Here is a 25,672-nt window from a genome sequence, read left to right as displayed (position 1 = left end):
TTTTATTATAGAACCTTTAGTCCTGAAGGATAGTGAACTGTTTTTATGTATTGAAAATGTACATGAAGAAATTTTATGCACAAAGATATAAATCACCTTTGCAGTGAGTTTATAAACAATGTATACTAACACTGTACAATATGGACAGGAAATGAAGTCTAATATAGTATCCAATTAGGATTGCATGGAACTCTTAAGATGGCAGGATGTAGATGCCCAAATTGAAATTTAGACAAGGTACTTGAAATAACTCCCCTGTTCATTCAAAAGAACTATGGGGTCTCAAATCTCACCTGAAAGACGGCAGTTGCATTAGTACAGTGTCCTGTAGCACTATTTTGGGGGCATCCATTAAATACTGACTCATAGGCAAGAATAATGAGAGTCCTGTGGCACCTTAAAGACTCACAAATTTATTTGGGCGTAAGCTTTTGTGGGCTGTCCAAAGAAATTTGTGAGTCTTTACGGTGCTACAGGACTCGTTTTGCTAAAAACAGACTAACACGGCTACCCCTCTGGAACTCCTAGGCAAGAATGACTCCTTTTGAATGCCCAACACTTACACTCTCCTTAGAGGCCTTCCAAACAGATATATTTACCCTGTTCAGTTTTTGAGATGCTACAGGATCCTTGAACAAAGTGGGATCATAGCAGATCATCTGTTCAAGATGTATATAGTTATGTCTGCTTCTGTTTTTGTTTTGTTTTGTTTGTTTGTTTTCACGGGTACATCTCTTGTTCTGATTCTTTTATTTTACAAAAATCTCAATGGATAATACAGTGGCTGAAAAACTGTATGATAACTTTTGGGAGGTGTTGATGTAATCAAGATTCGTTAGAATTAATTTTATTCTTCTGTTGAACTTCAGGAAAGATCGCAAAATGGCTCTCATCCAATTGGGCTCTGTGGAAGAAGCAATCCAGGCTCTCATTGAGCTTCATAATCATGACCTTGGGGAAAACCATCACCTCAGAGTGTCTTTCTCCAAATCTACAATCTGACTTTTCTGTGAACTTTCCTATTAAGACTGCACCACAGTTTCAGTAAAACCTTCAGACAGAGACTGAATCAGCTAAGACCAACTCTGCCTCTTTAAAAAAAAAAAAAAAAAAAGAGAGAGAGAGAAACTCATGCTGAGTTTGATGTTCATGTGTATTCGTGTACACAGTAAAGAATCAAGGGATGATCTTTCTAATTTTTTTCTGCCAGTAATATGGTCATAGGTTTAATATTCCTCCATAAACAGTTTCTTCTGTCAAATTAATCTTTAGCAACAATATTTACAGTCAAATTCCCTCCTTTGAATTATATTTCAGGAACATCCTTTTAGTTTTAGTTCCAAATCAGCCTTACACAACATTTCGAAGCCTCTTTAATATATACCATTCAAAGAATGCTTCAGATGAAATATTAAATCTACTCCTTCTCTGTACGGATTAAACACTAATTTGAATGTGAAAGAGTGCTTGAGTTTCTCAATGAAAAACAAGCTTATACCATGAATATTGAACAATATTTATCTTACTGAATGGTGTATCCCTATTTTGGCTCATCTCTCTGAATAGCTCATGCATATTTTAAAAAATCAGCAATTCTTTATAGGGGTGAAATTATTGGAGGAAAGGCAGTGCCTTCTCTCTCCCTGGAGTAAAAATCAAAATAAGTGAGATCTTTTCAGATGTGGTATCATTGACACTTGAAGCTGGGAATACAATCATGGAATGAAAGCTTCAGATTTTTGGTTTTTTACTATGAAATGATATTGTGTAATCTGACTTTGGAGAAATTGAAAGGAGAAAATAGTCCTGATTTCAAACAGTTTTTTACATTTCTTTTCAGAAAAAAATGTTTACAATCTTAAGGAAAATATTCAGGTCTATCATATGGTTTGACAAATTTTTAAAAAGTTATTTTTGGTAAGGTCGTCTTTAGAAAAAAATAAAATTAACCTCAAGGGGTTTTTGTACCACTATAATCTCTAATACTTAAATCAGAATTACTGTGTATTTACTTAATTTCTTATTACGTGCCTTATTATGTGTTTATGATACAATAGCTTAGAGTTTTATCTAAAGTATCCTGAAATCTGTATTGTGGGCTTGGTGAGAGATTTTTTTCTTGGTCTATTAGTTTTTAAATGTTTTCATTGTGATTTTTAAAATGTTTTTTCAATAAGTAATAGTCTGAATTCAAAATGTTGGTGCTTTGGTATAGAGATGGGAAGGTGGGAATGAGGATAACTCAGTGCACATACTGTAGGCCTCTTCAAATTTACCTGATTACAGTTAGCTGACACCAATATTTTGCTGTAAAAAATGAATTCCAGTTTCTGGATTTTATCTAATTTTTCAGAATATCTGTCTCAGGATTCCTTTTTTCCCCTCATTACTGAGTTTACAGTACTAAAAATTAACTTGCTTTCCTTTCTGAATATCATAACTTCGATACTGAATGTCCACTTCTGTTTGGAAAGCAAGTAGAGATGCAATTCTTACTATTTTTGTTGAATATAGGTATGAATTTTAAAAATTATTTCTATGATTGTATTACAGTATGTTCAGTTTCTTTTAAAAAAAAATCCTTTTTAGAAGTTATATCCACTGAAATTTGATCAAGTTTTTAAAGAGATATTACTCTCAAACATAAATGGTTGTTTATTTCTGCTTTTGTAACTACTATGAAAGTAGAAAAGATGTAAAGTTTTTCTGCTGTAATGGTCTGTGGCACTCATTCATCTTGGGTTTTCATTAAATCTGTTTTCTTTCCCTAATACCAGTTGAGGATTGGCAGACAGGGAGAATTCTGTACATTTATAAATCCATAAGGGGTGGTGGTCTCTGTAGCAAAAACTGAGTAATCATTCTGACACAGAGAAGTTAGATACATTGTCTCAAATATTTTTGTAGACCGGTAGAATACATTGACTTCCCTTCCTAAGTTATGTGCCTTTTTATGAAGTACAGTAGACTGATGAGAATGGTGAAGTTGGCAAAACTATATAAATTTTATTTAATATAAATATTGTTTGACAGCAGGTATCATGCCCATCTAGATAGATGGGCATAGTGCCATAGGAGGTGTATACACCATGAGTAAATATCTTCAAATATATTTACTGAAAGGTTTAAAGAGATGAGGGAGAAATATGAAAGGTAATTTTTGGCATTTGTGATCATCCTTTTCTCTTGCCACCTTCAAGTACCTGATCCCCGTGGGAGAACTTCACAATTTACAAAAATGTGTGGGATTCCTTGGTTCCACAGCATTATCTTAAAATAAAGCATTGCAGTAAGTTAATTTTTCTACTAGAATCTAGGACCCTTCGTTTGCAGGTAGGCCCTTCTGCAGCAAGGTACTGAACACACTTTATATCACAAGTAATGTCATTGATGTCATTGGAATGTTCATAGGGCTTATAGGCATGTGTATTTGCTAAATTGGGTCCATAAAGAATATTCCTTCTTACTGCACTTTTTAGTACCATCTGCATAATTTATTAAAACATTACCAATAACTTGGCCAACCCAGGATTTTTTAAAGAATTTTTAAAGAATTGCTGCTACACAGGAGAGAAATTATATTGGAGATGAATGTAATTGAAGCAGGGAAAAGCAACCTTTTAAGTTTAAGTAGTAGTATTGGCATGTATAATATTGAGTGGCATGTGTGTGTGTGCTCTTTGTATAATATGATATATGTGTATACAATTATACACATTACATGCATTTTAATTTATTGACTATAACAGAAGATGGGGATGCTTGAACTAATCTAAAAAGATGAGGGATTTTTTGGTGTGGTATTAAAATTGGAAGAACATGTTTGATTTGTTAACTTAAATGTAGCTACATTTAGTATATGGATAAAATCTGTTCTGGACTATTTGTGGTTTGAATTTTAGAGGCCTACAGCTTATATGTTGTCACAGATTTATGATGTTTTGTTTCTTTAAAAGAAAACATCTGGGGGGTGGATATTTCTAATCTTCTGTGTGCTTTTCTTTTGTCATACATTTATTCTGTAATGCATTTTTGCTGTTGATCTGTAGTGTGAGTTATCCCTATCAACTTATTTTTAGGTTTGTGTACTTGTTAAGGATTCTGTCTCTGTGGGAGGACTCTGCTTTTATATGAGGTGCAGACATATCAGATTTCAAAAATAGCAGTACATTTTCATTTGTTTGCTTTTAAATTGAGCATTCTGGTTAAAGCTCCCTGAAATTTAATTAGTTTCTTTGTATATTTCATAACAAAACAAAAATAGTTCCTCATCTAGTAAGATATTTCTTTAGGGAGGGATCAGGCTAAAACTGAGAGATTCACTTACACAGCTAAGTCCTTAATTTGACAAGGAGCAGCTCTAGGGTTGCCTCTTTTGGTTGGATGCATTCCTGCATTGATATAGCGCTCTTTTCATGATCAAGGCTTATGAGAGAATGTGATCTTTGAAATATGGACTTTAATTACAAGTTAAATTAACTCCCAAATTTCTAATGCAAAATACTCAAATTTATTTTTATTGTTCAGATCTTGAGTACAGATACCAAAAACCTTCAGATGCAGAATTTTGTTTTTCCATTTTGGCTTAAGCACAAAGAAATTTTATTAAGTACAGGCCATACTGCAGGGACTAACCAGAACAAAACTCCTACCATTTCTGGTCTTAAGTTCAGAGTGCTCTAGAGTGTATTTTCTGCAAATCCAAATATTTTGTAAATTAACTGAACCTTGCAGCAAGTTCTGAAACTTTTAAAGTTTTAACATTTTTTGCTTTTTCTTAATTTGACTATTACCTTTTATGTTTACCCTCTCAAAGCATTCTTCCTTTTACATTGAGTTCTATACTGTGCCTACATATTCAAAGGGTCATCTTCTAAGGAGAATTGCCTAACCCTAACCGGTATTTCCTATTCTTCTTATTGAAAACATCTATTTGTGTGCAGAAGTAAATACTTGCTGCTGCTGGAAAAGTACACCAGTGTGGAGTCTATGATCAGTAAGTCTGTCCCCTCTGCTACACATTTAATTAGAGAATAAGGAAATGTGGAGCTTTCCTCTAAGAGCCTCTGAGACTTGCTGTTTTAACTTCTGGTAAACCTACTAACATGTACTGCTATTTTTAAAACTAGAACGAAAGAAAGAGTGCAACTGCATTTAAAGCCATTTTTGTTTGCCTTTACCTTTTGTCTTGGTCTGTTAATGAGAGTAAAACTGCCAGACTTAAAATATTTTACTATTGTGCTGAAGCAAAAAAAAAAAACAACACTTCAGATTGCACAGGGCTTTTTCTTTAAATGAACTTTAACTCCTGTTGTCGAAAGATCTGTGTGTTATATACATGACTGTTCTCAATCTTTCTTCAGAGCAAATTGTAACAATTAGGAATTGTGAATTATTTCAGAATAATTGAAAATTTACTAAAATACTTAATTTCAGGGTTTTACAGAGGAAAAAACCAAAATGGGACCAAAGTTGATGTGCCTTCAATAGTCTTAATTGTAGTTTTTTTCTTATCTATTTCAGTCTTAAGTGGAATTGATGCTCTTGTTTTCAGGAAAATGTGTATTTATATGGTTAAAAATGAATGTTGTCCCACTGATTGTCCATACATGCAGTGAATTGCAACTGTTTCAATAAGATTTAAGTTATCCCTCTACCTTTACCATTGCAATGTTCATTGTACAGCAGTATGTAGAAATCCAAAAATAACCTGCTTGTGGTGATTATGACAGCTTGTATCTAGAAAAGTCCCTGAGAAATGTGGATGCTTGTGTAGCTGAAAGTCCTTGATAATAGTATTGTTGAAGGAGAGCTTGTATGTTAGCAAGCTGATATCAGCACTGTAAACAGTTTTTCCATTCTTGGATCTTTGTGTGCAGCATATGTGGGATTAGTGGAAGTCTAATCACCTACATATTTCTGATTAGTCTTTTTAACCACATTCACATTATTTTTGGTATGTTACGCAGTTGCTGCAGAAGTTCATCCCAGACCCACAGCAGCACAGGTCATAAACGTTGCTGACCAAGCAAATTCTTGCATCAGAATGTCACCTCATTGCTCTGACCAAAGACTGTCTGTTATGGTTTTACTGAGACATTCTGTGAAAAGTTGTCTGTTCTCTCAAGCTCCTCTCAAACAAGACCCAGTGCAAAGTGACCTTTTATTTTAATCTACTATTGCTGAATGGACCACTTAGTGGAAAATGGGATTTTAATGTGAACCAAATGGTGTGGGATAAGGCAAGGGGTTAATGGACTATTTTTCGTACTGTATTCAAGAAAAAAGGCTCGGAGTCACTGACCATTTGCTCATTTTACATGATCTGTTCAAAAAGGTCCCTTTTTCAGCTTGTAAGAATGTTCATCTAACACAAGAAAATGCTGTAAATATTTGTAACAACTTTTTTTACCTGGCAAAAAAGGTTTTTGGGAACAAGTTAAAGTATAAAATGGTTTTTATATAAACATCAATTGTCTTGTATATTTTGATAAGCAACAGTACCAGCTTTCATTTGTAAAGCAGTTTGTGGCATTGGAGGGAAAGGATTCCATGTCTGTTCAGATGACTTATGTTATAAATGCAAAGAAGATGAAATATTAAAAAAAAAAAAAACTATTTTCTAACTGCGTAGTGCATGATTAATTTTAACTTGTGTACATACAGTATATTCCATTTCTTTTAAGTTTGTGTATTTGCTGATTATTACTTGAGTATCTATACTTAACTCTTTTCCTAACAACTCTAGTTGTTGTAGCATGCCTTTTAATAAATGTCATTACATCTGTACTCTCTTAAATTTTTCTGCGTTCTTGTCTATTGCTTTGGGTTTCCCCATGTCTTTTAATTGTAAAGCTAATGATGTCTTATTTTCGTTTTTTCTTTTTTTTTCCCCCATAGCCTGTTTGGCCATCTAAACTTAACCTCTTTATTTAAAAAGTATTTAACAGGATCAGTGTGTATTTTCAAAGAGAGCATACTTACTCTATAGGAACATCATCATGAAATTTACACAGAATAGAGGTGAGACCTTATTTCCAATAGACTGGAAAAGTATGTAACTCAGATTGTATAAAGTATTTGGGTATTGCTTCATTACACTAGAGAGGGAGGAAAAAAATCAATCATAGGGCACATTGAGGGGAAATGCTTAGTGGCATGTTGGGCCATGTCTACACTATAGACACGAAGTGGCACAGGTAAAGCACCATAGCTGTGCTTCTGTAGCACCATAGTGTAGATGTTTATTACACCAATGGAAGGGATTTTTCCATCTCTGTGGGTAATCCACCTCCCTTGGTGGTGGTAGCCACATCAATGGAAGCATTCTTCCTTTGACCTAGACATGTCTTCATCTGGAGTTAGGTCAGCATAGCTACCGCTCTCAGGGGTGTGAATTTTTCTCACACGTAAGTGCTGTAGCTATGCCAACCTAACTGTTAAGAGGAGACCAGGACTTGGATTCCCTTACACCTATTTTCACCCACTTAGTGACAGGAGTGGCCAAGTTGATATAAGTTACGTGCCCAGGTTCCAAAACATGTAACTTTAGTTACTGTATTGGGTGACCTACTTTAACCATACCCCTTTCTAAATCCTCCTGTTAGTTGCTTTTCTCACTATGCTCCTCTCTGCTAGCCCCTCAATATGTGTTACACTTACATTAGACTCATTTTGACACATTGAACTGAATTCAGAGGTGATTATGTGTAAGGGCTTGTATATATGGGGAAGTTAGTGTGAAATTGGGTGTGAAATTTGAAACACAAAAGAGATTCTGAAATAACTCCCCATGTGGACACTCTTCTTCTGCCCTAAAAGGGGCTTTGTGCAATTTAGGTTAATCCCTAACCACATAAAAGTACTCTTGGTGTGGAATAAGTCTCTCGACGGAGAATTAGTGCAAAACAGCTATTTGGCAATTGCTATTCTGCACTAGCTGTTCTGGACTTTTTCACTGTGTGCAAAAGACCATGAATTTAAGCAGACCCCAAAATTGAGTGCTAAAAGCAGCATTTGACTAGTGTAAGCAAGTTTGTCTACTTTAACCATTGAGTCTAAGCAAGCAAGTGTAGTAGTTTAATCTTAAATTATAAAGTGTCACTAAAAAAACCCTACAGATATCAGACATCTAGTGCTAAGAGCACATATAGCAGTAGTAGTGATGTGTAATGTAAGTAATGCTACTAATGATTCCTGATACATCATATGTTGTCCCAGGGTGACAAAAAATCTAACGAATTCAGCTCAGGGTGTATTGCACTTCCCTAGAGTAAAATGCTTATGCAGCCCTCATAAGTCCTCTGGAAAAAGTACTGGTTCTGGAAGCCCAACGGCAAGCGTTTGCATTTTTTGCTAGGGATGCAAGACATTTTGCTACCAATCCCACTACACACACCTTCCCACAAAAAACCTTGATCCTTGTCCACCAAGCTAACACTCCAGCACAATTGCACTCCCCACAATATAATCATGGGAAGGAATAATACACCTTCTTTCCCAAAGTAAACAAATCGGTCACGTGTCCCTGAAAATCAGGAATATCCCTGCTGATACCCAGTCCTTGGTATCCCAGTGCTTTTCAGTGGTTTTTCTAAATAAGAGCAAACTAGACAATCACTGCTTCTGCACTTACCAGCAGGGTGTGTGAACACATGTACCTCAGGAACCCCCCTAGGATTGTCATAATGTTAGCACACTGCTCTCCATGAAGTTTCCCAGTGAGCACCATCCTTAGCCAGCACTCTCCCACACAGGTTACATGGAGTTGAAGACTGAACAGCGCTGCATGTGGCAAGCCTACTAGTAGCTTGATCACACCACCATGTACAGGCAGCTTCCAACCCAGGCTGAGGAACAGAAGTATTGGCACGAGCTACTTCCTACCACAGGTCAGTACTGGGACAGGGGAGCAAGGACTGAAAGTTTATGTAATAGAGTAAACAAGTGTGGCAGAGAGGGGGGTGGGCAGTCTCTTTTTTTGTTCCTTCTCCAAACTGCCAAACTTCCTGTGCACACCTCCCCACTCCTCACTAAAACCCTAACCCTATCAACTCCCTAGGAGAAATGTCCAGTTTTTCACCTTGATGTTTCTAGGGCAATAGATTCATCTTTACTTTCAAACATAAAGTGTGTCTGACTATTAAACTATTGTGAGCATTTGCAGCCATTCAAATATTGGAAGGATCTATTGCATACATACTCATTAGTTGTAGCTAAGGCTTTTTGACTTTGACTGTTCTTGTTCTGATGTGCTTGCAAGCTCTGAGTGCTTCATCGTTGAAGACCTCACTAGTTCTTTATCAGAATGTTTCAGTTAACTCTATGCTGTAGAAGCTTCTGTCGTGGATGCAGACTTGAGAATGTACAGTACAATGCAGTGGGCTGGATAAACCTGCTGCAGTCTATTCTTCACAATCAAACTAAGATCTTCCAGTGAGGACAGTGTAGCCTGTATCACATCAGCAAGACTTTTTCAGCTCCTGTGTCAGCTCCTGATTGTTAGACTAATTTGTGTTTTATCTGTTAGTATTTCTTTGAGAGTTTAACATAAGTGCTTAGCTTCTAATTGACAGCTTGAAAAACAATTGTTACCTTCCCCATCCCTAGCTGTAAAGAATTGGTATCCACCCCAAATGCACTAGGTCAGTTTAACAGAGCAGAGCAATGTTATGGGCCTGGCTAGGACAGAGGACAGAAATTGAATACTGTATCCAACTGAAACTGCAGGGGGATTTAGACCAGCAGAATGTAATTTAACTGAGCTGGAATTGGGATAGGACATAGAGTGTAGAGAGGCATTGCCCATACAGCAGAATATTTGGTGGGGAAATTGGCTTACAGATTTAAGGGTCTGTCAGTGTTAAAATTCATGGATACGGGCCCTGATTCTATAGCTACTCTGGGACGGACCAAAAAAAACCCTTACTTCTCTTAGTATTATTTCTTTCCATCACAAAGTTTTCATTGGTGAAAGGGAGCATTGGCAGAATTGAGGCAGCAAGAGTGGTAAATGTAAAGTAAAGGTTTTCTAAAGGAAAATTAGAATACTAAGAGACCCACACCATCTTAGAAGGGAGATCTGTCTGCAGTGTGCACTGCCATAATTTGGCAATGGCTTTCTGTATTTTCTTTTCCCATTATTATTGATTTGAAGGCCTTGATAGTAATGGATGGGTTTGTAGCATGTGTAGATTTACTGGAGCCACTGAATTGAGTTTGATGGTGGCAGTGAATTGTAAAATAGCTACTATTATTCAAAACCCCTGAATTATCTACAAGGAATGGGAAAGTAAAGATTGAAAATGCATTATTTATTGTAAAGTAACACCTACAGGCTTCACTCAGGATTGAAGCTCCACTGTGCTAGGCACTGTGCGCCCACACATGAAGGTGTGATGATAGCATGGGTAAGCAAACCCGAGCTGGCTTTACTTAGGCCTGGCAGAATTTGATTATTTTTTATAATGATGATGGATAATAGCAATGTTTATTTTTAGGCATTTTTTGTATTTCTATCTATTTAAATTTTCAGTTGTGTGAAATTATGGGAGTGTCAGACAATTATTTAATGACAGTAAGGCATTGAGATTCAGAAAGTTAAAGCTTTATAACCATTAAAACACACACTGTCAACATCACAAGTCAAGATATACACAGTCAATATCCTTAAGTTTTCGAGCAACATTTTTCTTTGCCTATTTAAATGTCTATCACCACTGATGGAAGTGTGTGTGTGTGTGTGTGTGTGTGTGTGTGTGTGTGTGTGTGTGTGTGTGTGTGTGTGTGTGTGTGTGTGTGTGTGTGTGTGTGTGTGTGTGTGTGTGTGTGTGTGTGTGTGTACGTACACGTACAGTGAAATGGATGTTTACCAACACTTACCAATAAAAATCTAATCCTTCCAAGGCTGCCTTTAGTCTGCCTAGCACAAATAGGCATATCTGTGCTAGCTTTAATGTAGCTAGCACAAGATACTAGTGTAGACAAGGAGGCATGGACTTCAGCATAGGCTGATGACCTGAGTATGTACCCAGGAATCCCAGCGGGCTTGTACTTCGGTTGCTAGCATGTGCCATCATGTCTTCACTACTACTGTTAGCCATGCTAGGTCGATTAAAGCTAGTATGTGTTTGCCTATCTGTGGTACAATCACACCTCCATTTGCAGGGTAGGTATATACAAAGAATTTAGTCTGTAGAACGTTAAAAGCCAGTCTGGTCAAATGTATGTTGTTTTTTTAATTTGAAAATGTAGATGTACTTGATGAGTAACACCTTATCTGTTAGGGTTCCACAAACCTGACCTTCCTAAGCCTTCTGAGAATCTTTATGTCCGCCCTTTGCTATTTCTGTTCAAAGCATGTCTAAGTTGATTGTGTTATGTATGTTAGGCTTGGGCTTGCTGTGGTATACGACTGATTCTTCTTGTTTCTAGAGAGTGGAAGAGTTAGCTAATGGGGGAAGAAGAACCTGTTTGCATGGTCTGTCATCTGAGGATAATAGAACCAATATGTTTCCAGGTATCTCTTAGGGGGTAGAATGCTGTTTGGCCCACAGCCTACACTTTTTCAGCAGTTTGATGAGATTTAGTTAGGGTTTCAGTACCAGAAAGTGGGTTGCAGTGTCAGTGCCTTGCCTACCTTCATGTTTCCAGCTGAAATCTGCAAACCTGCCTGCCCCTTGGAATTCAATTCACACTTTTATGAAGTATTAATCTCTTGTTTCTGAAAGGACTTTGAATATGAGAGCAGTGCTTCGGTCTTTTAAATTAGTCGTCCTCTGCTCTCCTATTGAAGATTGTCCCTTCTTGTTACTGGGGATCTGCATAGGTCATTTCACAGAAGGTTTATTTACCAGTAACCAGAATTTTACAATTGTTGTCTACAGTTCCAGACTAACCCTCCCAACTGCTATTTTTTATCTTCTGCCCATTTTACCTTACTTGAGAAGGAGAGGAACTGAGGAACATTTAGACAAAAGGGTCTTATATTCCAGCTTCTAGTGAAGAATAACGTGTGGTGTACCCCAATGAATCTGATATATAAAAGGTTATTTAGCTTAGGAAGTAAAGTCCATATCTCATACAATGTGTGTCTGTTAAAACAATATATTTGGAGAACTCCAATTATGGGTAAGTAAATTTATCTTGTTGTGAGTGTGCAGAAAACTTCCATGACATCGAAGCAATTTTAAAACTTTTTTTGGCTAAGATTTCCAATGAAAAATATTTCACAATCTACATGGTCACATCACCTCAAAAGCCATTTACTCAGATTCATGCTTATAAATTTTGAAAGAAGATGACGACTTGGTGGTAGTGCTCTTCAAAGCATGTTTTAATGGATTAAGCACCCAGGTCTTGGAGCCAGGCATTCCTGACTGCTATTGTCAGTCTTAACACACTGCACATACTTCACAAACACTAGTTTAGTAGGTAATATCAATGAACCCTTTTTAAAGATGGGGAAATTAATAATTATTTTTAAATAGGAATATTCTGGCCACAGTTTAGAAAAAAAGTGTGATTTCTTAGAATTCTCTTGGAACTAACCTAAAGTTGTTAACACTTCCCTCTAGCAAGAGCTGTAAATTCCATAGCTATGTGGGAGATCTGAGAAAAGCAGTGCTGCAGCATCTAATATAGGGCTTGTCTACAGGGTGGGGTAAAGTGCACTATGGGGGTGGGGATTTCTAAAGTGCACTAAGGTTCTTGGAATGCTTGCTCGTGTCCATTCCCAATTTAGGTGTCTGTGCGCTCCACGTGCACCGGTACCGGAAAACTTTTTCCCTAGTGGTACCCATACAAGCTGGCTGTAGTGCCTCCTGCAGCAGCACGCACACGCACCCGCATATAGGTGCCACTGGCTTCCCCACCCTCTCAGTTCCTTCTTGCCGCCAGTGATGGTGCTGGAACATCTCTTGCTTTCGCAAGTTTTCTTTGCTAAACCTAGCCGTTTATTCATCGTTCTAGTGTATATAGTTAATCGTTTGGTTACAGTTAGTCCTAGTTTGTTTGTTGTTCGAATCCCAGGGTCAGGACATCCCCTGTTCCCTGAGGTTTAAGCCCTGCGCTTCATGTAAGAAGCCTATGCCGAGGAGCGACCCTCATCAAAGTTGTCCAAAGTGTCTGGGGGTAGCTCATGTCCGCAAGAGGTGTAAAATCTGTAAAAGTTTTCGCCCACGGACTGAGAGACCGGGATATCCGTCTCAGGGCCATTCTGATGGAGTCGGCACTTAGACTGGTGTTGGAGCCCAACAAGTCGGACTCGGCACCAAGCACACTAGCCTCGGTGCACAGTGCCCCCCGGCGCCTTCTTCCTTCACTTGGCACCGATCTCCTTCCCCAGTTCCAAAGAAGAGGTTGAAGAAGACTCACATGGAATGGGGACGCTCTCCTGTGGAGAAGGCTAAGGGGACCCAGTCGACACCTGCATTGGGCTGCCAACACTCCCCGCCTCAGAAGGATCCCTTGCCTGTGTGAGCATTGACCCCGTCATTGGACCCTCCACCGACTCTGGGTAGTGGTAGAGGCCTTCATCGCCTAGTGGTGCCGTAGACACCGGAGGTCTTCCAGACAATGAAGGACCTCCTCGCGCTGCTGGTACCACAAATGCCGAGGGACGGCAGGGCACTGCACCGAGATTTGGCACTGGCACCAATGGGCAGTCTACCGAGGGACAGATCTGCTCGACAGTCCCCGTCACCGAGGCACCATTCAGGAGCCTCTTGTACGCTTTCCCACCAATACCTCTGATCCACAAGGTCCTCCTGAAAGTGAAGAAAGACAAGGCACGGGTCATCCTTGTAGCACCAGCATGGCCCCGACAACGTTGGTTCGGGATGCTTCTAGAGCTGGCGGGACCCAGGGATTGGACCCTGCCACTGCAACCGGACCTCCTGTCTCAAGATCAAGGTCACCTGCTCCACCAGGAACTGAGCTCCCTGCATCTGACTGCCTGGATGCTCCATGGCTGAGTCAGGAGGAGCAAGCCTACTCAACCCAAGTTCAACACGCACTCTTGGAAAGCAGGAAGCCATCAACCAGGTCGGCCTTTAGGCCCAAGTGGAAGTGCTTCACCTGCTGGGCGAACAAACGTGGCATCTCTCCAATGGAGGCATTGAGCCCAACAATTTTGGAGTATCTGCTCCATTTGAAACGAGGGTGATTGGCCTTCTCATTCATCAAGGTCCATGTAGCAGCCATATCTGCTTTCCACCCTTTGGTGGAAGGTAGAACAGTCTTTTCGCACGAAATGATGGCCAGGTTCCTTAAGGGATTAGAAAGGCTTTTCCCACCAATAAGGGAGCATTCTCTTCAGTGGGAACTGAACTTGGTCCTCTCCAGACTCACCGGGCTCCCTTTCGAACCCATGGCCTCGTGCTCCCTTAGGTACCTGTTCTGGAAGGTCTCCTTCCTGGTGGCTATTACGTCTGCCAGGTGAGTTTCAGAGATCAGGATATTAATATCAGAACCACACTACATGGTGTTCTATAAGGACAAAGTCCAACTATGCCAGCACCTGGCCTTTTTGCATAAGGTAGTTTCTCATTTTCACCTTAACCAGGATATTCTCCTACTTGTCTTTTGTCCCAAACTTCACTGCTCCAGTGAAGAGAGGCGCCTGCATTCTCTCAATGTGAGATGGGCCCTGGCGTTTTACATCGATAGAACCAAACATTTTCATCGTTCAAAATACAAACTGGATAAAGGTGCTGCTGGTTTCCTCGCAGCATATCTCTAAATGGATCACAGCCTGTTTATGAGCAGGCCGGAGTCATGCCTCCGGTGTCATTGATAGCCCACTCAACAAGGGCGCAGGCTTCATCTGCAGCCTTCCAAACGCATGTCCCCATCCAGGACATCTGCAGGGCAGCTACCTGGTCATCAGTATACCTTTGCGTCCCACTGTGCCTTGACACAGCAAGCTCGGGACGACGCTGGCTTTGGTAGAGCAGTGCTTCACATGTCATATCCATGAACTCCTGCCCACTACTGGAGACACTGCTGGTGAGTCACCTAAATTGGGAATGGACATGAGCAAGCACTCAAAGAAGAAAGAACGGTTACTTACCTCTACCTGTTGTTCTTCAAGATGTGCTGCTCATGTCCATTCCACACCCACTCTCCTTTCTCTTCAGTTAGAGTTCCAGCAAGAAGGAACTGAGAGGGCCGGGGGGAGCTGGCAGCGCCTATATGCGAGCGCGTGTGCGCGCCGCCGCAGGGAGCACTAGAGCCAGCTTGTACAGGTAGCACTAGGGAAAAAGCTTTCTGGCACCAGTGCATGTGGCGCGCGCACACACCTAAATGGGAATGGACATGAGCAACACATCTCGAAGAACAGCAGTTACAAGGTAAACAACCGTTTTTATGCCCATTAATTGGTCTGTGTAGATAGTGCTGATGCACTTTAACATAGTGCTGTTTGAAAAAGTGCCATGTTAAAGCACACGAGGGAACCTTTAGCGCACACCAGCAGAGTCTACATGGTCACAGAATAATCAACGAACAACACGTGTGTGGTTTAGAAATCACACCTCTGTAAATTGCTCCACATTTAGCTTGTAGATCATCTCCCTGAACTCTTTTAGCCATTGTAACCTTTAATATGATCACTGTGAGCCTTTTGGTAAAACATTTTTTTTCCTTAAGGGTCAGTTTAGGGTGTGATGGGGAAAAGCTGTAAGGGGGAAGATAGGATCTTATCAAAGAATGCATATTTAATCATTTGCTGGTTCTCAGCATTTCTAACCGGTTTTCCTTTTATCTTCAAACTGTCTTCTATGGTCAAGCCCATAACAGCAGTTTGAGTATCAGTAGCCACAAGAGTGTCTCTAGGAAAATGTCACCCCATCTATGCAATGTTGTACTCGGTTGCTTCCCTTGTAATTGTCTGATTTGGAAACATTTTGTAAATGATGCAACTAAAGTTCCTCATTGAACTTGTAAACTATGAATTAGCTTTACTCTTTGAGTGTGCTGCAGGTTCTAAAATACTCCCCCTTCAAGTGCTTATCTCACTCATTTATTAAAACAGGAGTATTAAGGAAATAATGGAAATTGGCATCCTTGAGAAATGTCAAAGCCTGGTGACATTACGTGTCTGTGACGAAATGATTCTTGTATGTGTGTGTTTTCTCAATGTGAGTAGGTGATTTGACACCTTCTGTGACATCATCTATGACAGTCCATTTGCAGTGAAGTCTTGGGTTCAGCTACCTACGGAAAGGCTGTAAAAAGAACAAAGAGCACCTAATTCCCATTTGTGCATCAGAAATCTCCCCCTCTATGTCCAGAGCTGCTCTAACTTATTTCCCAGTTCATGCAAATTCACCCAAGATCCTATCTGTGTTCAGTGCCCACCTCAGATCAGTGTTAAAGGAGAAAAATAGACAAGAGGAGAAATTCTAGGAAGCAGAAGCTGCTGCACTTCATTTATCTTTTAGTAAACAAAATGCAGCCAGCTACTTTGTACATTGTCTCAGTTTCAGGATTAACTGCACCTGTGACCCCTGCCCTTTGTCTTCCTCAAGGGCATCCACTTAAGATTTCAGGCTTCCAGCCATCACTTCTCTCAGTGTGTGTGTGTGTGTGTGTGTGTGTCCCTCCCTCCCTCCCTCCCTCCAGATCAGGGTTTAGACTTGCAGTCCCTCTGCACCTGTGATTTCCCCAGCAGGTCTGACCAGGGTCCAGCACCTGTGGTTAATCTTCCTCTAAGGGTACAACATTGTATATCCATTACCAGCCAACCTTCACAAAGCAAAATACATTTATTCTTAGGGTAAAAGCATTAAAGAGAAAACATATAAAAACAAGAAAAGTTCCTATATGCATTTATTCTGATTAATTCTGAGTTTTGTAAATATCAAGATTACCCCTCTTGAAGCAATAGCGATTACACATTGGATTGCCATATATCAGCAGAAAAATAGACAGCACGAAATACTAATCAAATCAACAAAGGAATAACACATACTACACCGGATTTGTATGATTTAACTGTTGACCAGGATTATGCCTTCTCACCTTTATTAATTGTTAATGTTGCTTGCTCAAATATTAGATACAACTCTGATAGTTGTAGAATTCTAGAGAGAACAAAACAAACAGCATAAAAGGTCCCTCACGCACTTCTTCAATATGATGCAACAATGACTACACAGTAAATAGTTTCTGAAGAATTTGGCACCAGCATCAGGTGTTTAGCAATGAACATCCTGTTTTGCCCTGGGATATTTCAACCACGTAACTTTCTATATAGACAAACTGAAAAATAGCTAATGAGTTTGCATGAGATTTGCTGAACACTGAAAGGTGCTGAGTAATTTTGATTCCCATTGAGTTAGATGGGAGAACCTTGCAGGATCTGGGCCTGATCCAGATAACTGTATTGCTAAACCTAAATGTACATAGATTCTTGTTTGAATGACTCCAAGTCCAACACACTGCATGTTTCCCTTCACCTTAATTTTGCTTCAGGGATTCTTCTAGTTTCTCCTTGAAAAGCAATCTGTAATGTGATGTATCTTATACAGCCACATCAGATTGCAAAAAGCTTAATCACTTTAAAAGAGACTTAATTGTGACTAAAATATCACTTAAATATATAATCAAAAAGAAACCGCCATTGTGACAATGTGATGTAGATTTAGTGAGGGGTGAAGGGGTGTCCACTATTGGTGTAAGTGGGAGCAGATCAATGGATTTGCATCCATTGACACCAGCCAGTGGTCTATAGATAGCAAATCTTAGTTGAAAGGTGACAAAAGTGGAAGGACACCATGATATCATACTAAGGCACAATGAAAGTGGGGACAGCTGTCCTTGTTTCAAGAAGATCACAAGGTTATCAAATAGTAGAAGTCCATGCAGAGTGATTGTGCATTGCTTAGATACAGCTTTTCTTAATGAGGTAGCTCAAAGATGTAAAGGCTTGGACCAATCTGTCTGCTTATAGTAGATGACTATTGTTTTTTGCTGCTATGTCTAGTACTACTGCTGCTTGTATTCCTCAATTTAGTTACCTGTTTGGTAAATAACAGATTAAAACATCCAGGCTTTACTAGTCCATCATTTGATCCTTTGATCTTCACAGGTTCAGCTACCTGGCTGGCCCTGCCTTACCAAGATGGGGGTCTCTACTTTTTCTTAATTAGCCTGGCATTTTTCTGGCCTAAAACCGATTTTTCTTGCACAAGACTTCATGTCCTTCACCAATTGCTTAATCTCTCAATTTCCCCCTCTAATCCCTTTGCAGGAGTTTTGAGGATTCACTCACATTTGTATAGTGGCATGAAGGTGGTATGGTAAAGCAGTGTTAGTACAAAGAAGAATAAGACCCATTTAAGTAAAAATAGGCCTGAGTTTCCCAGCCTGGATCCAAACACTCCCCAAGTTTGGGAGAGATTCCGATCCATAGTTTTGGTTCAAATCAATCTGTAATCCAAAGGTCTTCAGAAAAAGCAAAACCAAATTGTCCTATTTTTTATCTCTCTGAAAATGTATATTTAAATAGTGGCATTCAACAAGTAGTTGCACAGGGAGGGTATGAATCAATGCCTCAGCTCCATCTCTTATGCATCTGAGGACATACGTAATTGTCCTTAGTCATATGATGAGGTTAATATTGCCTGGAAATCCTTCCACATATTTAAGAGTTAGCCAGCTCTAAACTCTTCCCTCCCTCCCCCCAGTAGTGTTTGTCTCTGAATTAGTTGTTTCGCTATAGACTGTGAGTCACAGCGAAATCATTTTCACATCACTGTCTTCTTGCACCCAGCCACATAACTCGTTCTCAGAGTATGGGAGCACCCTTGACCAAAGGCAGAGCCCATTAGGAATGAGCAATGCTATGAAGCTGCTTTTAGCATCTTTTCTAGCATGTGTGGCAGGTTTCCAGGATTTTTGCTGATTCTTATTCAGCTTTGCTTTCAGAACTAAATAGAAATTTACCTTCAAAAGAGAAATTCGAGGGAGAGTTCCACTTTTGTGGATGCATCTATAGCTAAACCTGAAAGGGGGTTCCAGGGAGAATGGAGCTAGGCTGTTCTCAGTGGTGGCAGATGACAGAACTAGGAATAATGATCTCAAGTTGCAGTGGGGGAAGTCCAGATTGGATATTAGAAAAATCTTTTTTACTAGTGGTGGTGAAGCATTGGCATAGGTTACCTCGGGAGGTGGTGGAATCTCCATCCTTAGAGGTTTTTAAGGCCTGGCTTGACAAAGCCCTGGCAAGGAATGATTTAGTTGGGGTTGATCCTGCTTTGAGCAGGGGGTTGGACTAGATAACCTCCTAAGGTCCCTTGCAACCCTAATATTCTATGATTCTATGTATAGAACATGTCTAATAAAAGAAAGAGAAGGTGGATGAGGTAATATCTTTTATTGGACCAATTTCTGTTGTTGAGAGAGACAAGCTTATACAGAGCTCCTTTTCAGGTTTGGGAAACTCCTGAAGAAGAGCTCTGTGTAAACTCGAAAGCTTGTCTCTCACCAACAGAAGTTGGTCCAATAAATATTTCCTCACCCACCTTGTCTCTCTAATGTCCTGGAACCAGCTTTCTCTTCATCTCTAACCTATTATGGAAACAAATCAGAACCATGTACAGTGTAACTTTTCTGCCTGTACATTTGAAAATCAAAGCTAGGCTGGAAAACTTAAAGAAAAGACTGGAAATATTTTAAATATTTAAAAACACCTTTTTGCAAAAATCGGAGCCCGTAGGTGGCATTGATACAAAAGATTAACCATTTTTACAAGGATATGCCATACGTGTTCCAAAGTATGCCATGATGTATGTATAATGGACATATTTCTACACTTAGCTACTTGATCATATGTAGATGAATCTATTTTGCATTAATTCTGAGCATGTAGAAAATAGTGAGTTAAGACTGGATTGGGTGATCTGGACTTCACATATCAAACAAGTCCCACATTTTTAGCAAAGCATTACACACTTTGCCCATAATACTGATACCTTTCCTTTTGTACAAAAGTTGCCCTCTCCTTGGACCAATTTTTGATCCCTACCTTTCAAGCCTGGACCATATTCACCTGGTGGGAGGAGGCAAGTACTGGGAAAATATTTATATATTTGAATCTGCAAAGGCTGATGATTCTGCCATTAAACAGTTGTGTATCTGCTCAGCAAGAAAGCAATTGTTCAATGCTAGAAATCCTTCCAGTCTCTTGGGTGTGGAAATTGCCACTCTGCTTTTTCTCTCTCTGCCAGGATAGTCACACACACGAGTCTTGTGGGAATATTGTAAACTATTTAAAGTGTTGTCAGCATTGCAATTAATATCAAAAGAAGACTAGGTGACCTTTTCTTTCGCTCGAAACTTCAATCTTGTGTCTTGTAACTTATGACTGTGTATGAATGTCATCACCCACAATCTCCTTTTCTGATTACCGATAAATGTATAAATAATATAGTTACATGTAATTGAATTTGAAAAGACCAAAGCACACACTGCACAAAGCTTGTGCTTCACTTGTAATTATCCAGCCAAACAAAAGCAGCTGTGTCTCTACAAAAAATGATTGCGTAATCTTAGGAAGCTGAGGCTTCTGGTTCTCATTGTGTGCAGAATCAGTCTAATGGAATAACAAGTGGAAGGTGCTGTCTTTTTAAGAGGTAATAACTGTATCCTGGGCTGAGTAAACTGAGGGAGATTGCTGAGCTGTTTATGAAACAAATAAACGCTGCAGCCAAAGGTCAAAGTTTTATCATTTCAGGATATGAGTATTACAGAGTTAATGCAAAACACTTTTTCTCTCCCTCTTCTATCTGTCTTCCTTCTCTTCTCCCTTTCCCTGAAAGTCAGCAGATTCTTGCTCCCATAATAACAATAATGTCTGTTGCTATACAGCCTTTTCATAAGTAGATCTCAAAGCAGTTCACAATCTTGTAATGTATTTATCTTCACAACATGCCTGTGAGGTAGGAAATTACTATTATCCTCATGTTAAACTGTGGCACAGAGAGGCTAAGTGACATGCCCAAGATCACACAGCAAGTTTGTGGCAGAGCAGAGAACTGAATCCATGGCTCCCCAGTCCTACGCTGGTTCCTTCTTCCTCTCATAACTACTGTTACTTTTCTGTATGTTGTTTCAGAACAGAATAGGACCTAGAGACTGGGATTCTCCCACAATTTTGTTGGCATTTAAAAAAAAAAATGTAAAGCAACTATAAAGTTACCCTTTCTGTCCCATAAGAAAGGGAGCAGGGATGGGAAAAGAGCTCTTTTTTTAGCTAAACAGCCCAAGATAAAAGCTGTTCAGTCTTGATATTGATGATTTTGCTTTTAATTGCCTGTGCAGCTCTGTATCCACATAGGCAACATGGTTGCAGAGCTCCAGTGATGTCTTCCTCTTTTTAATTATTTTATCACTTGGAAAGGGGGTGCCTAGATGTGTCTGAGTTTTCCATACATAGTTAAAGGCTCTACCTCAAGGAGCTCCTAAAGAAAAGCGAATAAAAAGTAGGAGAGGGATAAAAGATGTAATGGATGTTCCCCCACCCCATGTGTATCCAGTTATCACCAAATGGCCCTTGTCTTGGCTATTAGTTGGCAAATTTTTGTGGGCATCTAGGTACAGTAAGGCTTGGGGACGAGAGGTTAGAGGCCTTATGGATCAGTTTAGGGAGGGCATGAAGGACATTGTACAAGAAAGTGTGAATATGGTTATGGAAGACATGGTCGGAGTTTGCAAAGGAAAACACCCATATGAGAACTAACATGCCTATTTCACAACCTATCTGTGCCTCAGTTTACCAGTTATCTTATCTAAGGTCTCAGTGGATCACTGGCAGAGCAGGAGTTCAGCCGCCTCATCCTATGTTACAGCCAGTAGATAACAGTTCTTTACTGCTCCATGGAACCATTTCCCCTGTTTAACAGCAACCATTACCAAGCATTATCACCCAGCATGCTTATGGGGTATGAAGGGGATGTATGTTTCAAGCAGTTTCTAATGTCCTCTTTATCTATAGAAATATGTTGCAGAAGCATTGAGAATGGAAGGGAGCTAATCAGATTTATAATTTCCTAATTCACTCCTACTCGCTCTGCAGAGGTGTTTCATTTTTTTTTCCATCATGACTTCATTTGTCAGTAGCTAACAGGCAGGGATACAGATAACTACAGAAAACTGCATCTCAGAGCATGGAACAAAAACACTGCGCAAACAAATGCAAACGTAAGTGGTGATATTTCCTATGTAGTGAAAGTTATGACAAGAAAACCACTTTTCACTTTACAACAATCACTGAAGCATTTTAATTAGAAGCTGAAGAGGGCCAGCCGTTTTTCAGTTGTTACTTCTGGTTCAACAAGTGTTATTGCTTACCCTGGTAACTAAAGGGAGAGCCAAAAACCAATTAACTAAGCTGATTTAAAATAGACACCATTTGGTCTCTGTGTGAGATGTGCAGAGTACCTTCCATCAAGTTATAGTTATTCTCTTCTCAATCACTTGGAAAGCAATGATTTGATTGCAGGATGTAGAAAATGCATCATGAATGGGCGAATGATCCATTCTTAGAGGGGAATTACGTTTATTCAAATTTGCCATGCATTTAAAAAAAATTGCTGCAGTAGCCATCAGAATCCATTTAATATTTTGTCTTCAAATGTCAAAATAGCTAGTACAATCTTTGCAAGGCATTCTTACAGAAAGAATGTGATTTCTAGTAAGTGACAATTTCTCTCTGTGAAGGAAATGAAGAGGGAACTCAAACTGCTTAGGATGTGTTTAATCCTGCCTGCCTCTTTGAGTTGATCTGCATTTAGAAGGCTGCAAGGAAAGGCTGCACAGAGAAGTTCCAAGAGTGTCTCAGAATGAATTTAATTACTCTGACCATCATGACTGTTTTCTGATCACAGGGAAGAGAAATACAATACAAGCGGTGCAGATGCCTGCGAGGTAGTGGGATTTAATGCTATTAGGAACAAAGGGAAACATTGTAATTATAAATTGGATCCTTTAAAGATGATGGCAAAAAGTTAAAATCCTTATCCTGTCCAGACCAGAAAATCCACGCAGATGTTTTTCTCAACTGTTACTGGATAGCTGTAGAGGTGGATTTTAGTCTATACAGGACCTGAATCCACCTAAACTTTGAGGTTCCCCCAGCAAGGAGTGGGAGAAAGGTAAGAGTCTTGAGACATAGAAATGTAGGGCTCGAAGGGACCTTGAGAAGCCATCTAATGCAGCCCCCTGCACTGAGCCAGGACCAAGTAAATCTAGACCATCCCTGACTGGTGTTTGTTCGACCCGTTCTTAAAACCCTGCAGTGACAGATTCCACAGCCTCCCATTGGAATCCTAGTCCAGTGCTAAACTATCCTTATCGTTAGAAAGTTTTTCCTCATATCTAACCTAAATCTCCTTTACTGCTGATTAAGCTGATGACCTCCTGTCCTACCTTCAGTACGCTGTCCTACAGTCAGGATATTGATCACCATCCTGTTTATAACATCCCTTAACATACTGGAAGACTTTCAGGCACCCCCTCCCCCCATCCCAGTTTTCTTTTCTGTTCCTTTCTTCTCTCCTTGCTCTTCCTACCATGTAAAGTATACCAGAGCCCCCTACCAGATAACCAGTCTGTAGGAATTACCTGTGCATTGCCTCTGACTCCAAACTGGGCCCCAATCTTAAACTTTATGCTTTCAGTCTGCCCATGGTTGGATCATGGATTTAATCTAAAATGGGTTCCCGCCGCCTAGTTTAACTATCCTCAACCAAATTACATCCTAAATACCACTTATTCAATCCCTACTGATCCTTATTCCTGGTTTGGCTGTTTACTTATTCAATGGTTCATTCAATTTCTTTAGAGACTATTTGCAGAAAGTAAAGAAGAAAATGTGTGGTGACAGCTATAGGCTCATAATTTTGCTGATTTCCTGGGGAACAATATTTTTTTCTTGTTTGCTAGACTGTTTTTAATTTCACTTTCACAATAAATCTGTCCATTTTGAATTAGGAAAGGTGGAGGCTGTTGTTGGTACAAAAGATGGGCTTGCATTCTGCATAGGTAACAAGGTGCAGGGAGAGGAACAATTTACAACTAACACTTTAATCTAATTAGGCAGAAGAGTTCTGTTCAAGTATTACAAAATCACTTGTTTAATAACGTTTTCATTGGTTTTCAGTATTTTATTATGCTGACAAATTGCTCAGTGCTGTACAAAATGCAGAAAACATTTTTCCCTCTCACGGAGCTTATATTAAAACATAATGAAGGGCCAGATTGTCATACCCACATCTTGAGTAGCACCTTACTCTGCAAAAAGGTACTATTGAAGGTTAATAAGGGTAGCAGAATCTGATCCTATCCAATGGGATATCAGTAGCTTGTTGACAGCTTCAGTAATTAAGCCAGCATGTTACACAATTTTATATTCTTTGAGTGCTTGCTCATGTAGATTTCATGTTGGGTATGTGCGCACCCTCATGCGTGACGCCCTCCAGAGCACTGTGGTCATGCAGCGGTATATGAGGTACCGCTGGCCTTGTGCCCTCTCAGTGCCTTCTTTCCGCCTGTGACAGTTGTTGGAATGGCTTTTGCTCCTGCGTTCACAGGTGCCTTGTGGTTCTTTTATAAATCGTTGTTGATAGTTCTTGTAAATAGTTTGTTAATTAGATAGTAAGTTAGAGATAGTAGTTCCATCAGGGACATTTGCCCAGTGAGTCCAAGACCTGAAGACCATGTAGCAGCTCAGATTTCATGCTTTCGCGTTTCATTATACTATCACTCAGCAGCCCTGAGCCGATGCCAGCTTTGGTAGAGCAGTATTGCAAGTGGCACATCTATTAACCTCAAGCCCAACTCCAGCGATACTACTTGTGAGTCACTCGAAAAAGACAAAACGGTTACCAACCTTCCGTAACCGGTGTTCTTCGAGATGTTGCTCATGTCCATTCCATGACCTTCCCTCTGTCCCTATCGTCAGAGTTGACTGCAAGAAGGAACTGAAGGGGTGCAAGACTGGTGGTGCCTTGTATACCGCTGCATGAGTGTGGGGGTCCAGAGGGTGCTAGAGTCGGCCCTACGGATACCAGTAAGGCAAAAAAAAAAAAAAAATCTACAAGAGCTGTGCATGAGGGCATGCACACACCTAACATGGAATGGATATGAGCAACACATCTGGAAAAACAGTTACGGAAAGTTAGTAATATTTTCCTACTATATTTACAGACAGTCAGCTGTAAATCAAACCAATAAATCTGTTTGTTTTGGAAAACTGGATTTTCTTTGGACAATCTGTGTTCAAATTAAATGCAGTCTTCACTAGTACAGAAACATCTGCGTGGCAGGGCAGAGCAGAGCGTGGTGCTAGGTTGTCACTTAAACTGAACACTGCTGGTAGATTTGATAACGTTAGTGTTAGATCATGTTAAAGTAAAGCCAAAGTTTTTAGCACTTGAGCAACTCCTTTAAGAAAGTCACTGGACCTAAATCAAAGTTCCTCTATCTGATCCAAGTCCGTGCGCCCTTTCTTCAGCATTCCTGAGGGTGGGTGTTACGAGAAAGCCAATATCTATTGTCTAGATGTGCAAAACAAGTTTTAGGTGGTTTTTTAGTCAGTATTCAAGGGCAACTCGACCTTTAAACAAGTGTCTCGGCACCTAAGCAGGGCCCATGCTAAATCCCACTAGGG

The 25,672-nt window shown here is 39.8% G+C and overlaps 1 protein-coding gene across 5 annotated transcripts in view; it reads left to right on the top strand.

The window, feature by feature from the left end:
* Positions 1 to 6,626, top strand: part of PTBP3 (polypyrimidine tract binding protein 3) — a 97,535-nt gene extending 90,909 nt beyond the window's left edge. For all 5 annotated transcript variants that reach the window (XM_067553226.1, XM_067553224.1, XM_067553225.1 and 2 more), the window contains one exon: positions 870 to 6,626. In XM_067553226.1, coding sequence (XP_067409327.1) covers positions 870 to 1,002 — 133 coding nt within the window. In that variant the 3' untranslated portion in view covers positions 1,003 to 6,626. The remainder of the gene's footprint in view (positions 1 to 869) is intronic.
* Positions 6,627 to 25,672: the final 19,046 nt, after the last annotated feature.

The sequence above is a fragment of the Emydura macquarii genome, unplaced genomic scaffold (genome assembly GCF_026122565.2).
Source record: "Emydura macquarii macquarii isolate MOO-44397 ecotype Brisbane River unplaced genomic scaffold, CSIRO-AGI_Emac_v2 contig_1451, whole genome shotgun sequence".
Lineage (NCBI taxonomy): Eukaryota > Metazoa > Chordata > Testudines > Chelidae > Emydura > Emydura macquarii.
This window is presented reverse-complemented; position numbering and strand designations above follow the sequence as displayed.